The 17501-nt window shown below is 49.0% G+C and overlaps 1 protein-coding gene across 8 annotated transcripts; it reads left to right on the forward strand.

Annotated features, from left to right (window-relative positions):
* The first annotated feature begins 4830 nt into the window (after positions 1 to 4830).
* LOC310754538 (mitochondrial fission factor-like) lies at positions 4831 to 16371 on the forward strand. Of its 8 annotated transcripts, none has more exons than XM_083596565.1 (7): positions 4831 to 5143; positions 9683 to 9959; positions 10717 to 10886; positions 11950 to 12035; positions 12396 to 12557; positions 14665 to 14743; positions 15459 to 16371. In XM_083596565.1, the coding sequence occupies exons 2-7, from the start codon at positions 9761 to 9763 to the stop codon at positions 15588 to 15590; spliced, it is 828 nt and encodes a 275-aa protein (XP_083452691.1). In that variant the 5' UTR covers positions 4831 to 5143; positions 9683 to 9760; the 3' UTR covers positions 15591 to 16371. The 8 variants fall into 8 exon arrangements, with proteins under 8 accessions (XP_083452691.1, XP_083452690.1, XP_083452694.1 ...); XM_083596564.1 differs by having other exon boundaries at positions 4839 to 5143; positions 9686 to 9959; XM_083596563.1 differs by lacking the exon at positions 4831 to 5143 and adding an exon at positions 5193 to 5578 and having other exon boundaries at positions 9686 to 9959.
* Positions 16372 to 17501: the final 1130 nt, after the last annotated feature.

Genomic DNA, 17501 nt, shown 5'->3' on the forward strand with positions numbered 1-17501 from the left:
GTGGGGTTGTCGCTATGTTGTTCCAGTTTGTTTCTTCAATTTCTATACCTAGGCAGAGCCGTAGCTAGGTGATCTTGCACTCCTGGCAGAACCATCCAGATTGTGCCCCCAGCCACAGACAAGTTAGCTCTTCTTTCCATCTCTCCTCCAACCCCCTTCCTCCACTCATTCAATTCACCCTCTATTTAAAACCTTTTCTTATGAGGCAGTAATCAATATTTTTATTTATAGACATATTTATGGACATATTTCAGCCAATTTTGCGTGCCCCCTCCCTCGCTTGTGCCCCTGGCGGGGCCCCACTTCACCACTCCCTAACTACAGCCCTGTACCTAGTCCTTTGTTTAATAGCCAAGCATTGTCCAATAGCTAGGTCAGTATTTTGTATAAAATGGACGATTTTAGTACAGTCATTTTCAGAATCAGTTTTTCAAATGGTGTCAATGGTCTAACTGCTTGAGATTTAACTGTTGAATCTGAGATAAAAACCTGATAGATTAATAGCCAATTCATACTACATCCCTCCTTTCTTCCCAAAATTTCCCCTGCGGTAAGAGAAATATCATTTTCATAGAAGTGTACCAATCTATACGGGTCTTTTTCTTTCCATTTCATATAAATCAGTTTTCTATCAGGTGCATAGAAAGAGGGGTGCAATGCAAAGGGAATCAATTGTGATATAGGTGGTGTTAATTTTGATATCTAAAATCACCAGAAGACATTTAATTCTGCTTTTGAAAATGGAGTTGTTAATATTTCTAAGATAGTTTTGTTATGAATCAAGACTGGAATACCAGGTATTCTGTGTTACACAGGTTTATCAAATTCCAATTGTATGATACAATTTTTATCCAAATCTTTTGTTTTACATTATTTATCATACTAATAACATGTTGTATATGGGCAGCATCATGATCTTTGCAAATGTGGTAGACCCATACCCCATCTCTAGGGGTTTTGATATAATACAGTCAGTGCTATTTTTCTAGAAAAAGAGGTGCCAGAACTCACTACGACTCCTCCCTTGGTCTCCTATAATGGCAACAGAGCCTACCTGAGAGGTGCCAGAACTGACTTCTAGTGAGTTCCAGCTGGGGGAAAAAAGCCATGAATACTGTTAATCTCAGTCTAGGTTTCTTGCCCTGATGAATAAAACTTAAAATCATTTTTTTGCCATTTCTTTAGAGTCTTTGTTGAAATACATATATGCAGAGTTTGAAACAAGAACAATTTATGTTGGTAATATCATCATATAAACTGATGCTACCCTTCCCATACAGGAGACAGATGGCTTTGACCATATTTCAAGATTATTATTATTTTTTATGGTTTTCACCATTGGTAAAAAATTAACTTTAAATAATTGCATCTGTGACTTTGTGATGTTGATTCCAAAATGTGAAATATATTGTAGGCCAAGTTTAAAACTTGTTTTAAATTGGTATAATTTTCAAAGTTCATTTTAGATAAAAATTGAAAGAAACATTTCCAATGAACTTTGTCGAAAGCTTAGTGGGTGTCTAGCGAGGTTATTACCTTGAGGCTTTTCCATAACACACTGCATTTTGCATTTTGCATATACAGTCTGTAATATGTCTATTTTTAACAAATCCTGCTTGATCAGTGTCATGCACTGGTTGGATGCAGAGGAATGGTGGGAGGAACCAGCTGGGAAACCCCCAGGAGAAGAAGGCTCAGAGGTGGGGGAATGGTTGTGGGGCAACAGAGAGGGAAAACCCTGGGAAGAGGAGGTGTCAGAAGCTGAAGAAATAACAGGGCTTAGTGAGGTGGGCGAGTTTGTGGCAGAGAGAAGTCCAAAATCAGAGGCAGAAGCTGGAACAGAAGACTAAGATGAGGGAGGCCAAGAGGCAGAGATGAGTCAGGCTAGTGAAGAGTCATGGGTGTCTCCCGCTCCTGCAGTGACAATCTCGCCTCTTCCCTAGTCTCCCAGAACCAGTAGAGACATGAAGAGGGCAGAGAAGAGACTGGCGACACACAGTCTCTGATTGCTTGTGGGGGAGGGAGAGAAAGCCTGGAGATGTGGGGACTTAGGCAGCTGTGGGGATGGGGGGAACATCAGTCTCAGCTACTGCTTTGTGGGGGCAAGAGTTACCAGGGATGAACTGCTGTGGTCATTAGGCATGACACTCCGATAAGTCTGAGCAGAATTTATTTATTACTACTTCAAGGAATTCTTTTTGAAATGAGCTCTTGGGTCTTTTCAAGTTCCGTCTTCTTCAAATGAAATATTTACTAGCTCAGTCGGTAGAGCACAAGACTCTTAATCTCAGGGTTGTGGGTTTGAGCTACATGTTGAGCTGAAGGTTCCTGCATTGCAGGGGTTGGACTAGATGACTCTCATGGTCCCTTCCAACTCTACAATTCTGTTATTCTATGTGGAGAGATCCAAACACTGTACTGACGCCTCTTTTTGTTTTGGAATTTCCAGCAGCTTGTAGCAGGGTGGTATATTTGGGGGGTTTCTTCGTTTTTGTGGTGTCTCTACACATAAATCATTATACATTTGGATTTTCTGCCCTTCCATGCTCAATTCTATTGTTTCTGTTGCTGCTTTCATAATTGCTTCTTTTCAGGAATAATGTGCAATTTTTGCTAATATATAGCACAGTTGCTGCTGTTATATTGCACAGTTGGGAGGTGGTGCCAAAACCTTATGTACTCTCTCCACATTGTTTAAATTCACGTTTAAGATTGGAAACTGCTGATTTAGCCAATTAACAAAAAAGACTTTTACTGTGTATCTGCTTTCTCAATGCCTTCCAGAGTGCCTTTAAGTTGTAAATTATTTCATCTACTCGTATCTTCTAAGAACTGCATACAAAGTTGTTGGTCTGATGTTGTTTTAGTGAATCTCTTAATGGCAGATTTGTTGCTTATTTCTAGTTCCGAAACCTCATTAGCTGAAGCAGACAATTAAGTAAATTTTGTAGATAAGTATTTCAGTTCCATTTTGATTTCGTCTCTGAAGTCTTTGAAGGCTGCATTCCATTCCGCTGCTAAATCTTTTTGAAATTGTTTTAAGAGGTCCTGGAAAGGTTCAAAGTCTTCTTTATTGAGACACGTTTTCGGAGCCATTGATCTTGCTTCTTCCTCACTTATGTCTGATCTTCCACTGTTATTTCTAGAGCTAAAATAGCTTCTGAATGCCATTTCTCTTTAGCTATTTGGGGTGAGATGGGCATACCTGTTTAGAGTCCAGTCCTTTCCCAGGTATCCTTTAGCTTTTAGAAGTTTATAATAGCTTATAATAGCTGGAGGGTTGGAGCTAACAGATCATTCCGCCATTTTAGACAATGATGTCACCGTCCTCTTAATTCTACTCTTATTGCTCCTTTTGTTTCTTATTAATTGAAATTTATTGTGTCACAATTTGAATTCCATAGAATAAAATGCAAATATAGGAATTAAAATAAGGAATAAAATAGTTACAAATCAATAGGAATATTGAATGTGCCACAAATAAAGGCGTAAATGAACATAAGACATTTCTATCACATAAATTTATGTACATACTTGGTACATAATTTTTTTAATCTTTATGGAAAACAGGCGTATAGCTGACAGCCAACAGAATGTACCAAGTGTTGGGTGTGCAATACAGTCGACTCTCAGCTCATGCTGGGGTGATGTTCTGGGGATAGAACGCAAAGCCAAAATTGTGCATAGTCAAAACACATTGGATTCAGTGGCAGGTAGGATTCCCAGTCTTTTACCCCCAAGCACCCCCCCTCACTTTCCATGTATTTATTTATTTGCCAAGCATGTAAAGCTGAATGTGTGCAAGTTGTGAGCTACCTGTATTGCAACACAAGCCTGGGTGTGTGCACCATTAGCTAAGCAGGGTTTTCTATAATAATAATAATAATAATAATAATAATAATAGGCCGCTCTGCCTGCCTTTCACATGTTCAGATACAGGGCAGATTTCTTGAAATGCACCTTTTGCAGCCCTCTTTCATCTTTTGGATTTCAAAGCTTCAGCCTATTGTTCCTTTGGACTCTTTTGTTGTTGGGTACTTAAAATGTGTGAGCCTTTGGTGCATTCTGTTGGCTATGAGCCATAGACCATTTTGGGGGTAAAGCTTTTACTTTCCTGTATATCTAAGGGATAGAAATATATTGTGTTCACTTAGACCTGATTAGTATCAGCGATGACACTCTGTAGGTTTGGTATCTCCCGCCTTTAGCCACAAATCCAGATGTGTTGCTGAATAAAAAACCCCTCTCGCGGCCCCACCGCCACCCTTGCCGGAACATGGGCGTACCCAGGATTTTTGTTGCGGGCGGGAGCAGAACCTCAGATTTGTATTTATTTGATTTAGGCTACGCCCATATGCAGGAACAGTTCGTTATACCCTCAACACTGATGGTGGATGTAGAAGAAGAGGCGACCGGGTGGCTCGCAACACTCCTCGCATTCGCAGGCAAACGTACGGAGAAGAGCCGAATTGTAAGGGGCCTCGGCTCAGTGGTAGAGCAGGCGCTTTGCTGAGGCAGCTAGAGCCGCCACCCCGTGCCCTGGGATTGGGGCAACTTCCCAGGAACACACACAAACCGATATCCTGCCCAGGGCTTGATTTGCGTTCCATGCCAGTGAATATTCGAGAGACAATATTGCGCCTGAGTACAGTATAGCTAGAATGCCTCTCTACTCCCGCCCGAAGCAGCGGCGGATCTTAGCAGGAGGAGCTTCCCCGTGGCTCATTTTAGAGTAACAAGGGCTATTAGGGAACAGATGCACGTGAATGCCAATTCTCTGCCAGGTTTCAATATCCCACGGCGGCTCGGCTCAGCCCTGCCTCGTGGAGGGCGGAGCGTATTGTGGCTCGGCAGGCAGAAATCAACAGGTGAAGCAGCTCCCCTAGCAACGGGGAGAGCAACCTCGCCTGTGGACTGACTGCCTGCTTGCCTGCAGACGTCCTCCCTGTTGTGTTGCTTGGCTCTGAGCGCGCGGCTCGCTTGGCCTGCAGTGACCCGGCCCGGGCATGGCTATTTCGGGCTCGGCCGGCCCAGGCCAGCCTGCTGGAGCAGGGGGCGCGGGTAAGCGCCCAGCCAATCGCGGCGCGGGGCGACGTCACGGGCGACGGATGCTTGGCCGCGGTGGCAGCAGCAGCAGCAGCAGGTGCGTCAAAAAAAGTCCCGTTAAGAAAAGGGGGAAAAGATAAAGAAAGAAAAAAGAGAAGAGAGGGAAGCAGCAAGCAGGCCAAGCCCCTCCGGCATCTGCTCTCGCCCTCTGGCGGGAGGCCGAGGCAAATATCGAGGTGGGAGGCGCCTCTGAGCATGTGCTGAGTGCTGCCGCTCGCTGCCGAGGCGTTGCTCGCGAGGAGCCTTTAGCTTTGCGAGCTCCCCTGGAGCGGCCGAGCGTTGCCGAACAAAACTTCTGAAGGTCTCCTCTGGTTCAAACCCGGGGTGGGGGTGGGGCTAGTAGGCCAGTGGGCCTTCCCTACTGCTTCCGGTAGACTGCTCCTAGCTACGGAAGTTTCTTTGAGTTACCTCGAGCGCGAAGAACGCGGGCGCACCTGGATGGGCTTCCAGCGTGTTCCTCATCACGTCTCAGGTTCATTCTGGTTGGAGGTGGTGGTGGTGGATTTAGTTATCTCTGCATCTCTCTCCCCCTCTTTTTGTATAAGCTTTCCTGGCTTTTTGTGCTGCGAAGTTGTTTCAGCACATCGGCAAAGCCTCTTTCCCCTGCTGGCAAGGAAACAGCCAAGTCCAGAAGTCCTTCTCAGGACACAACAGAAGAACATTAGGAGAGCATCTGTGGGATAAGGCAAAAAGGGGCCCATCTCTAGTCCAGGATCCTATTCTCACAGTAGTCAAAGGCCCCTATGAACTTAAAGGTAAAGGTAAAGGGACCCCTGACCATTAGGTCCAGTCGTGACCGACTCTGGGGTTGCGGCGCTCATCTCGCTTTATTGGCCAAGGGAGCCGGTGTACAGCTTCCGGGTCATGTGGCCAGCATGACTAAGCCGCTTCTGGCGAACCAGAGCAGCGCACGGAAACACCGTTTACCTTCCCACCAGAGCGGTACCTATTTATCTACTTGCACTTTGATGTGCTTTCAAACTGCTAGGTTGGCAGGTTCAGGGACCAAGCAATGGGAGCTCACCACGTCGCGGGGATTCGAACCACCAACCTTCTCATCTGCAAGTCCTAGGCTCTGTGGTTTAACCCACAGCGCCACCCGCATCCCTCCTATGAATTTAGCAATCCATATAGACTCCCTCTGGACCTGGAGGTTCCATAAGAGCATCAGAAGAACCCTGCTGGATCAGTGGCACAGCATCCTGTTCTCATAGGGGCCAACCAGATGCCCATTATGGGAAGTTCACAAGCGGAATTTGAGCACAAGAGCACTCTTCTCTCTCCTGTAGTTTCCAGCAACTGAGATTCAGAAGCAGTTTTTGGAGACTGAAACAAATTCTGTTCTGTTATAGCTTGTTGTGATCCCATCTCTCCAAAGCAAAGCATACGGGCTCTGCATCCCAGCCAGTGGGGCCCGCTTAGATTTGTGCCAGCAGCAATCCCTCCCTGCTCTCCCCTCCCCTGGGGGCTCCAGTCTTTTCTCCACCAGCCTGTAGTTGGGTGTGGCTCAGCGGGGCTAGTCTGTAGAGATTACACAACTCCTGGAGAAGCCACATGGGCCAGCAGCCATAGGAGTTTGAGGATGCTCAAAAGGACATCCTCTTCTTGAACCATGGTCAGAGGTAGGGACGCTTCTGAAAGCCAGTTGCTAGAAGCCACAGGTAGGGAGAGTGCTGCTGTTGCACTCAGAGTCCTGCTTGTAGAAGACTTCCCAATGGGGCATCAGGTTAGCCACTGTATGAACAGGAGGCTGGACTAGCTGGGCTCCCTTTGGCCTGATCCACTTATATCCAGGCTCTTCTTATGTCCTCTTGTTTTTGGCAGACATTGGAGAAATTGCTTTTCTTGCGTGCCTTACCTTGTTGGGTTGATTGGTACCTAGGTTCCCTTGTGCCTTGGCAAAGAGCCTGTATTGTGAACTCCTGGGGGCAGAGAAAGACTGCCTGTTGCTCCAAGCCAGCCCTTTGCCTCAGGTTCACCAGTTTTTCTCTGCCAGTAAGGTGACCCAAGGCTTGGAAGAGGCTGTGCCCTTGATGCAGGAAGGAACAAGCCCACCTGCATTCATTCACTGAGATGAATAGAGGTATAATAGAGGCCTGTGGGTTGGTAGCCCTCACCAGAAGAGCCAGGTGATCTTCATATTCTCTTTATTGCTCTCAAACCTTATTGTTGTTGTTAAACAGCACAAGAGCCTGGTGGTTGGATTCTTATTTATTTATAAAGAATATTTACATGCCATTGTCTCAAAAATGTATTGCACTGGTTTATAGTAAAAACGTACGGTAAGTTGAAAGCAAACTAAAAGCAAAATAATTAAAAACAAACATCAATAGACCTTTGTTGGGGGATGTAGTATTATTAATGTTTAGCCACACTTCCGCTTGTCTAGTGCCTAGAAAGCATGGGTCCCAGCAGTTTTCTGTTTGCCCCACTGCTTTTCCTGGGAAAACGACTGGATTGTGGCAAAACTCAGTCTGCGGAAAGCCTGATTGACATTTGCAGCCCTCTCCTGCTTCAGTCCCCCAGCATCCTGCCTCTGATGCTGAAGAGAGTTGTTTGTTTGTTTGTTTGTTTGTTTGTTTGTTTAATATACTGCCCTATTCCCGCAGGTCTCAGGGCGGTTCATAGGCAGCTTTATCCACTATTAATTTGACTAGCCTACCCCCCCAAAATGGCGGACCTTGGGGTCTCCATTATACATCATTGTTGCAGCGCCCCCAGGGCTCCATGCCCAGTGGGACTGCACCAGTTAGAATCCCCTAAATCTGCCTCTGGCCCCCCACTCTGCTTATACACAGTATCTCCCACCTGTTGCAATCTCCCATCAGCCCACCAGAGGGGGCCAGAAGAGCTCTTTCCTTATGTACTTGCTTGCTTCCTTTTGCAACTGTACAAAAGCCTTGGGCTGTATTATTCATCTTATTTCTTGCTCCCTTTTGTAGGGGAGTTTCTCTTTCTGGACTCCCTGCATATGACAAGGATAGACAATTCAGGGGGAGCTTGCTCAAGCGTTGAGCGCAGGGCCCAGAAGGGCAGCCCAGCCTGAGCTGCTAATATCCTCAGCAGAAGCCTTGAAGGGGTTTCAGGCTGAATGAACGAGCATCATTTACACTGAGGCTGGGTTAGGAGAAGTGGGTGCTGCAGGAGCCCTTGGGTGGAGGGCTTATTGGTGGTGGTGCTGAGGCCCCACAGGGGCTCCAGAGGAGATGCTAGCTTTTAGGAGGCTGGTGGAGGCTTCTGACCTGAATTTTCGTCTCTCCTTTCATCCTCTCTGATGGAAAAAGCCTCGGAGCTCCTTCCTTCTCAGTGCACCCATAAAAAGAACAAAGCTGTGGGTTTAAAATTTCTTTATTTTTATTTACCAAGCAAATGTATTTTGGACGAGTATTTCTGCCAGTCTGCACAACTGACCCTGAAGCTTACTCTGTTTAACATGTCAAGCCTTGTGGTTGTTTGCATTATTAAAAGCGGTGCATAAACAAAGCTTCTAGTGAAGTTCCTGGAAGGAAAAAAAAAAACCCTCCCTAAAACCTCATCCAACAGCATCCAAAGCACCCTGAGCAAAGGGTCTGAGAGAGCAAGGTGAGCAAGGGTGTGTGTGTGTGGATGCACTGGTTACCTGCTCCAGCCTTTGAGAGAAGGGACCATAATGAAATAAGCAGCATCTGACTGGCCACTGTAAGAACAGGATGCTGAGCTAAATGGGGGGTCCCTTCAGCCTGATCCAGCCACAGGGCTTTTCTGATTTTCTTAAAGATCGGGAACAACATAGTGTCCAGCAACTGCTGTTGTCCTCTCCAACCACTGGCCATACTGGCTGATGGAAGTTGGAGCCCAAGACGTCTGAGCAAAGGCTGGGCCCAAACCATGTGAAGCTTGATAGATAAAGGCCAGTGGTGATGCAACAGTTAGAGTGTTTGGTCCAGGACGTGGAAGAGACCAGGGTTCAAATCCGCACTTGGCTATATGAACTTCATTGGGTGACATTGGGACCAGTGACCCAACTTACAAGGTTGTTGTGAGGATAAAATGGAAGGGGGCAGAGGATTGGAACTACATATGTCACCTTGAGCTCCTTGGAGGAAAGGTGGGTTCTAAATGCAATAAATTCAGACCTGCAGCTCCAATCTCATGGGTGTGCATTGCTTGTGGAAGATTGCAGTCAAATCCAACAAGGCATGCTGCTAGCTAGTAAGTTTAGAGGTATGCAACCCCAGAGCTGTATTGCGGAGAGGCAGAGACTCATACCATAGAAGGAGCATATGCAACTTCCTTCCCCCTCCATTTTCTCTCTCTCTCTCTCCTCTGCAAGAGCCACGATAGCCATGGGCAGAATATGCCATCTGTGGATTCACGTCCATGTCGAACATCCATTTTAGGGAGAGGAGCAGCCCCCCAAGGCATATGTGAAGCCTGGAGAGCATCTCTTTGAGAGCACTTAAAGGTAGTCGTTGAATAGGCTTTCTTTGCCTGCAGGAGCAGAAGGAATGTGGTCAGTGAGATTCCCTGCCCAATGCATAGGAACACCCAGTCCTTCTGAAGGGATTAATCTTGGTTTCCCCTTTTAATTTTTTAGCAGGAAGGAGGTGTCGTGCTCCATAAGTGTAACTGCCCCCCACCGCCTTGACCCCTGGGGCTAAGGAAGAGAGAACAGATGTGGCCCATTTGGAGCATGCAGCTGGAGAAGGCTTCCTGCGACCTGGGCTTCACCGAAGCCATCAACAAAAGGATGCAGGTCCCCAGCCGGCTGAAGGTGGCAGAGGACCCCAGTGCAGGAGACCTACAGGGGGCGACCCCGAAGGACTGCCCCCCATCCTACCAGATGCACATCCCTGACAGGATCCTTGTGGCAGGTAGGGAGAAGTGCCTGCTGTACACTAGGGAGTGAGATGGTGGATGAGATAGAACCCTTCTGTGAAGCATCTGTGCACTGGGGTATTGTATAGAGCAGGGATGGGGAACCCCAGACTCCGGGAACTGAATGCACCAAAGCTTTACCTGGCCCTTAGGGGACTGTCTCTGCAGGCCGCACCCCTCCCCAGGCCACAACTCCTGCCTGGCCTTCTCTGCATCCCTCCTGGTTGGAAGGTGCCTTTGAACTAAGATGACAAGTCTTCTTGCTTGCCTGGATGAAAAGTGGTGTGTGTGTGTTTGGTCACACACCCTTTGGCCAACCCACTCCTGGAAGGGAACATGCCCCCTGGGCTGAAAACACCACCCCTCTGGTGTAGGGTAAGGTCTGAAGGCAAAAGCACTTGGTGCTGAAGCTCGAAGGTGAAGATGTCCCTGGGTCCATGCAGACAAGGGGGTGATTGTGGGAATCGTGCTGTCTACAGAGGCAAGCTTTTCACAGCACAACCCACAAAATCCCATCAGTATGAAAATGCCTGCCTGTATTCCTGCATCTGCCAAGAAAACCTCAGGTGTATGGAGCAAGGTGGTGGAGACCAGCACCAGACTCTGGATAAAAGCCCTTTTTGGTCCCTGCAGGGAGATTGTACAGAGTGGCATTCCATCTGTGGGGCTATGTGGACAGCCTGCCATCAGCTGCCTTGCAGGGCAGATGGAGGTCCTTCCCTATCCCTCTCTCATCTCTTCCTTCCTCTGTAGAAATGACAACAAATGCTGCTGTCCAGCCTCACTTCCTTAGCCAGCTGTCGCACCAGCCCCCGATTCTTGAGGAGCCTCTGCTGGAGCCAACCATCCAGCCAGCCATTTATGGAGAGCACCCCTTCCTCACCTTCATCTCTGGACCTGGATCCCCAAGGCGCAAACGGCTGGTACTGTGCTCGGGACAGGTTGAGGGCATAGCCACAATTTTGGGAGGGACGGAGATTGGATCTTGTGGCTTCGCAGAAAGGTCCCCAAGGAGCCATGGGGTGGAGTTGTCAGGATCTAGTCTCATGGGCCACCTGTCAACCACCCAAATCACAATAGCGCCAGGTGCTTCCAAGTCCCATAGTTGGGACTTCAAAGAACCATGTGCAGCCAGCCAGCAGACTTTGGCTCCTCAGCCTATCAGCTCTCCCACTTTGAGGCTCTCAGTTGTTGCTTGACGGCCGCATCTCTCTCAGCCCCTCACCTCACCTTACATGTGATGTCAGGTGCAAGGCAGGTGGACATGACTCATGGAGAATGTCCACTTGGGCCATATTTGAAACCCTGTAAGGCCAAGATTGGCCCATGGGGTAGGGGTTCCCAACCCCTGCATAGGTGGGTCTCTGAGGAGAGAATCTCCCTTCGTGCAACTGCATTGTGAGGAACAACAGGCAGGGCCAGGTAAGCTTTCTAACAGGGGGTACCTGCAACAGGTTTTAATTGGGGGGAGGCACTTCATGCAGAGATTTAGCAAGGTGCTCTGTGGAGCCACTTCCCCCTCCTTTAAAAGAAAGTGGAGCTCAGGGAAAGCTGTGGGGAGACAGGAGGTGGGGTGGGTGAGATGTAAAGGGAGGGGGGATTGGTTAGGAGGGGAGGGCAAAGGGGTAGGTGGGGTTGCAAAGTGGACTAAGCAGGGATGGTAGACCCTAGTGTGTGGATTTATATTGTGTGTCTGCCGCACAGACCCTTTGGCAGTGCCGGCTGGTGTGACATGGTGGATGTGCCATGGGGGCCCCCCAAAGAGACCTGGTGGCACTCCTTAGGGATGGTGACCAGCGGTATTGCCTTTTGTGGCAGCACTAGGGAATAGTGTGCCCTGCCAGGCTGCTCTGTCCTACTGGGCTCTAAGTGCATCTGGAGTGACTGCCTGTGGTCCGTGTTGCCTAAGGGCAACCATTTTTGGATAAAAGGGGTCCTGCCTTTAGCCCCCCCAGCTGGAGCTTTGCCTCTTGCCCCCTCACCCAGGCACATCAAAGCAGGGCCAGAAAGGAGAGGGCGCTGGCGAAGAATCCTCACCGGGGCTTGGGAGCTCTCGACCAGAGGCAAGACTGGTAAGGGAAAGCTGCGGAGTAGATTTGGTCAGGTCCTTCTTGAGTGTCCTGCTGCCCTTGTGGGGCAGGCAGGGGTGGGATGTTGGGCTTTAGGGGCATTTGCAACCTCCCTCCTTGCTCATCCATCCTCCCAGGCTGCCAGGTGGGAGCCTGCCTCTCTCGCCAGACACATGCCAAGGGCTCCTGGCATGTTCAGTGGAGGTGGTGGCATCTTCTGGGGTAGCTGTGCCAAGGCAAAGCAAAGGGCCGGCAGAGCCTTTTCTGACCAAGGTGCAGGTTGTGGCTGCTCTGGAGGCCAGGAAGTTCCCTTCTGGTGCCAGAGGAAGTGACCACTCTGGTTGTCTCCCTGTGCCCCTGCAGGCAGAAGCCAAGTGCACCGCCCCCTGCCTCCTCTACCCCCCAGCTTCCTCCGTTCCCTTTGGAGGGCAGGATCTACTCCCTGCAGAATGTCCTTCAGGTGCTGTGGTTCCTTGGGCACCAGATGTTCCAGCTGTTTTGCAAGCCTGGCCAAGCCCAATGCAGGTGATTCTATCCGGCTTTGCTCAGGGCAGCATGCAGCTGGCTGGGATGTGTGCGAAGCAGGAGGGTTGTATGGTGCACCAGCTGCACTACTGGTTGGCAGTGGGTGCTTCCAGCTGGCTGGGCCTCTCTTTCTTGCCCTGGTGGTATGTTCATGCTCACAGCACAGTCTATGCTCTGCTTTCCTGGGTTCCACATCTGCATGGCCAGCTCCAGCTCCATTACTGGAGGTGGTGAGGAAGAGACCATTGTCCTGGGGATTGTAAGAGTTTTGCGGGTAGAACTTTGCCTTCAGACCCAAGGTAGGACCCCAAAACTCCACCTAAAGGTGAGTGGGGGGCTGCAACCCATGTGTATGCTGCAGCTTCACATTTCCACACTTTGGGGGCTTTTATGTTGTATTATTTCACCCTGTGGGGAGAGCCAGAAAGAGGGTTATGGAGTTTTGCCCCTTCAGGCCTGGAAATGTCCCCCCTCCCCCTTTGGCTTCTTGGACCTGGCCTCACATGTGAACCCCAGTTGAAATCATGAAGATGAATCACTTGGGCAGTTCAGAAAAGCTTTGGTGATAATTTTGGGAGCTTCTTGCACACTATTTGTACAATGGGTGGATAGGTGGATCTTGTCCCTTGTTTCTTAAAGAGTTCCCCCTACCTGATGGGCTACCTGTGGGTTATCTCTGGGCCCACACAATCGGTGTTATAATTTTATTATTTATATGCCACCCATCTGACTGGGTTGCCCTAGCCACTCTGCACAGCTTCCAGCAAAATACCAAAACACTAAAAAACACCAAACTTTAAAAACTTAGGCCCTCTGGGAGAAGGTGGGGGCTTAGGCAAGATAAATAAATAGTAATAAATAATTTTATTATTTATATGCATAGGATCTCCTTAGTAGTGGCACCCACCCTGTGGAGCACCCTCCCATCAGGTGTCAAGGAGATGAGTAACGATATAACCAACTGGTTCAGTCATACTGGGTGCAGAGCCTGGGGGTGGGGGCCACAGGGGCACCACAACTATAACATAGGATGGAAGGCGAGAGGCGGTAGGGAGCGCCAAATTCTGGCGTTGCACAGGTCATCTGAGATTTGAGACCCCAAGGTCTGCCACCTTCCCCTCCTGTACCTGCACAAGTGTGCCAGGAGGGGAAGGAAGGAAGCCTGAGGAAACCAGAGAGTGGCTGTTCTGCCTTCTCGCCTTGACAGCCTTTGTGCCCTAGGCAAAATGAAGCAGTGAGCTCGGAAGGCAGGTTGTAGGCAGCAGCCCTGGCAATCTGGATGCCAGCAGTGATGCTGCTTCTTGTTGGCCTGGCCTGACTTGCATCGTCACCCTTTCCAAATGCATAATGGGATTGCTGGGAAAGGCCCTGATGAAGGAAGGAAGGAAGGAAGGAAGGAAGGAAGGAAGGAAGGAAGGAAGTAATCAATCAATCAATCAATCAATCAATCAATCCAGAGAACCATCCTATGCTACAGGGGGAGGCTTCCTCTCCATTAGAACCAGCAAAGCTTCAAAACTCATGGAGACATTTAACCAGAGGAGATCTCTATTTGATGTCTCGGCCTCCACGGTCAGAGGCAGTGGTGCTTCCAGATGCCAGCTGCTGCAAACCGCAGGCCACTGAGAGGAGGCTGGACTAGGTGGGTCCCCTTTGACTTGACCCAGCAGGGCTCTTCTCATGAGTAGGCAGAGAAGTGGCCAGCAGGTGTCACGTGGCCACACTACTGCATCGGTCAGAGAACTGGCACCGACTTGCAGTGGTCAGCAAGGAAACAGGGAGGTGGTGTCGGAGGGGAGAGCTAAGTGTGCTGTCTGTGTGACCTGCTTTGCACCTCCTCGGCTTCTCTTGCTGCTCTCAGGTGTGGTGGTGGAGCCTGTCACTCCAGCAATGTTTAAGCCAAATTCAGCTCCAGCTTGTGCATCTTCTGTACCTACAGTGTGGCATGGGGTGGTGCCATCTCACCTGAACAAAATGTCTTGGGCTGGCCTAGCTTTGGGGACTCACCATGTCTCTCTCACCCCTTCAAAACCTCTTATGCAGCTGCACCTCATCAGCTGTCCCCATATTTTCTCTCGAGCTCTTGTTTTCTCCTCCCACCTTTTAGTTCCCTGCAGAAAAGTGCGGCCTCAGAGTACTCTCCGGAGGACTACGGCACCACAGAGGCTCTGGCAATGAAGAAGCAGGTGATGGCTTATTTATTTGTGAAAAGATTTATATGCTGCTATTTGTTTTTGTTTTTTATTAAAAAAAAATACCAAGGCCATTTACAGCAATTATACATGACACTCTATTAGACTTAGAATCGGAAATCAGATGCTGTGGGAAGATGCCTTCTTAACTGCCTGCATAAGCTTGACAGAATAGAGACATTTTCAGCAGGCATTTAAAAGTGGCAGGGTGTTTCACAGGACTGGGCCAAAGACAGCAACAGCTCAGTTTTTCTCTGTTGCCAAAAGAGCCTCACCAACTCAGAGAATGACCAATGACGCTCCTGCCAATGATGGGCTAGAATGGAAGGGTTCAGGCACACAGGACCTTGAGCCTGGTTCAGTTGGAGGTGGGCAGCCAGTGCAGGCATTTTAACAAGGCTATTGCATGTTCTCGGCCTGGTGCTCCCATCAGCAATCTGGTCCATCAGCAGGTAGTGGACGGGTGGAGAGGGAGGGAGGGAGGGGAAGCACAGAAAGTGACATATTTGTCTTGTCCCCCTGCATGGGATTGTGCTTGCCCTCTTGTTCCGGTGGATGGGCTTTGAGCATTGCTGCCCTTCCCTCTGGTGAGGCTTTTCCCTCTTACTGCGTCATTCCCCAGCAAAGCTTTTCCCTCAATGGCCTCTGTTTCGCATAGCAACCCGAGGCTGACCTCCTCTCTGTTGCTCTTTTTTTCTCCGGGCTGCAGCTGATGAAGATCGCAGGGCGGCTTCAGCGCCTGGAGAAGCAGCGTATGGGCTGGCACCAGAAGGAGCTGCTGTTCTACTCTGTGCTGGCCTCTTCCTGCCTTATCAACATGTGGCTTTGGCACAAAAGATGAGGAAGCCACCCTGCTCCAAGCAGCAAGACTTGCTGCCAGCAGTCAACCTTGTGCTTGTTAGTTTTCACTGAGCACTTGCCTAGGTGTCCTGGGGCTTCCTTGTTTGGGGTTGCAGCCAAAAGGGAAATGGGCTGGAGGGGATGTGCCTTGTGTGTGCAGAAGGAGGAAGGCCAGAAACTAGGCAGGGCTGGGGGTCCTCCAGAGGGCAGCTACTCCTTAGTTGGGACTCACCTTTCTTTTGAATATGGCTTCATATGTGTGACTCATCCAGGCATGATGTGATATACTTTCTTTAGGGAGGGGTCCAAGGCAGCTCTAGCTGCAGTTATGATGATGGGATTTCACCGATACAAGGGATGTTGAGTTGCCTTAAGATGATGGCTTCGGGGTAAGTGTGGGTTGGTGTGCTTCTTAATGCTAGTTACCATTAAGGCAGGGTTGGGGAGTGAAGGAGAAGGATCAGGTTCTCACCTGCAGGAGGGTTGATGGGAACAAGAAGGGTAGGAAGAGATCACTGGAAAGTCTCAGGACCTCAGATCCTATAGTAAAATAGACTTAAAGCAGTGGGCAGTATTTGTGGCCAGCTTCTGATAGAAGTACAGGAGTAGGACTGAGCCAAGCAGTCCCTGGGAAGGTCACAACCCCAGGGTTTCTCCAAGGCTTCTCAGGGTCCTTCAGCGCATGCCAAGTTCTCCTTAGTGCTCTGATGGTTTCCTGGCCAGTGGGCCTGTATGTAACAGTTTGGGTGTCCTAAAATTCGAATAAAATTTATGGTAAAGAGCTTCTGCCTCTGTCTTTCTCTGTGTGTGTGAGTGATGAAAAGGAGGGGTGGTGTCGGAAGAAGGTCTGTTTCTTCTCTGGGCTCCTATTGTGCCCACAGTCATTGGCATCAGAGGGAGAGACAAATGCCTCAGCCTCCCAGCTCTCCACAAAGTACAGCAGGGCATGCTTGGCAAGGAAATTGGGCAGCTCTGCAACCTTGCAAAATGATTCAAAGTTTGGAGTGAGACAGTGGCCAAAATAATTAACAGAGCATGAAATAACATGAGAGAAAAGCAAGCCGCAGAAGTCCACTGGCTCTTCAAGATGGTCTGATAAAGTTGATTCCCCCATAAATGCAACATCCTTTATATCTTGGGGGTAGAATCCCATCCATAGGGAGAGAGAGGCTGTGACAGTGTGAGGCAGGTCATACACATGGGGGAAACTTTTAGGAATCAGTGCTGGGGTGTGTGTGATTATCATTGCTTTGCCTTGGAAAGGGAACAGGTGTGAATTGGAAGGGCTTTCTCTTGAGTTCCAGTCAGGCAGATTTAACTAGAGTATTGGTGGTAGTGCTTCAGGCATGGTCTGTCCATATGTGGAACAATGGTATCTTGGCATGAGGAAATGGGAGTGAAGAGATACAGGCAGGATTTGGGCCAGGCATGGTGACTCTGGTCTCTTTACACTGAACCCCAGTTGCTGGAAACCACAGGAGGGGAGAAGGCTCTTGTGCTCACGTTCTTCTCCCTGGTTTTCCACAGACATCTGTTAGGCCACTGTGAGAACAGGATGCTGGTCTAGACGGCTCTCCTTATCTCTCCTTATCTCCCTTTTCACCTAGCCTGGAGAGATGTTTTTGCAACTTCTCCCACCCTGAGCAAACTGGCATCATCAGTGAATGTGGCAACCTCAATGCTCATCCCTAACTCCTGGTCACTGATGCACAAGGCAAAAAAGCACAAGGGCTTTCTCCTTACCTATACATGGTGGACCCCACTTCTTGCATCCCCGGGTTGGGAGAGGATTGTCCATTTTTTGTTTCTGCCTCTCTGGCCCCTCCCACCATGAAGAGCCTTGGCCATTTGCTCTGCCCCCTGGACTGACAGAGCCCACCTCACTAACCATTGGGGCGGTGTGTTTATTTGT

Source organism: Podarcis filfolensis (assembly GCF_964270895.1).
Source record: "Podarcis filfolensis genome assembly, chromosome: Z".
Taxonomy (NCBI): Eukaryota; Metazoa; Chordata; class Lepidosauria; order Squamata; family Lacertidae; genus Podarcis; species Podarcis filfolensis.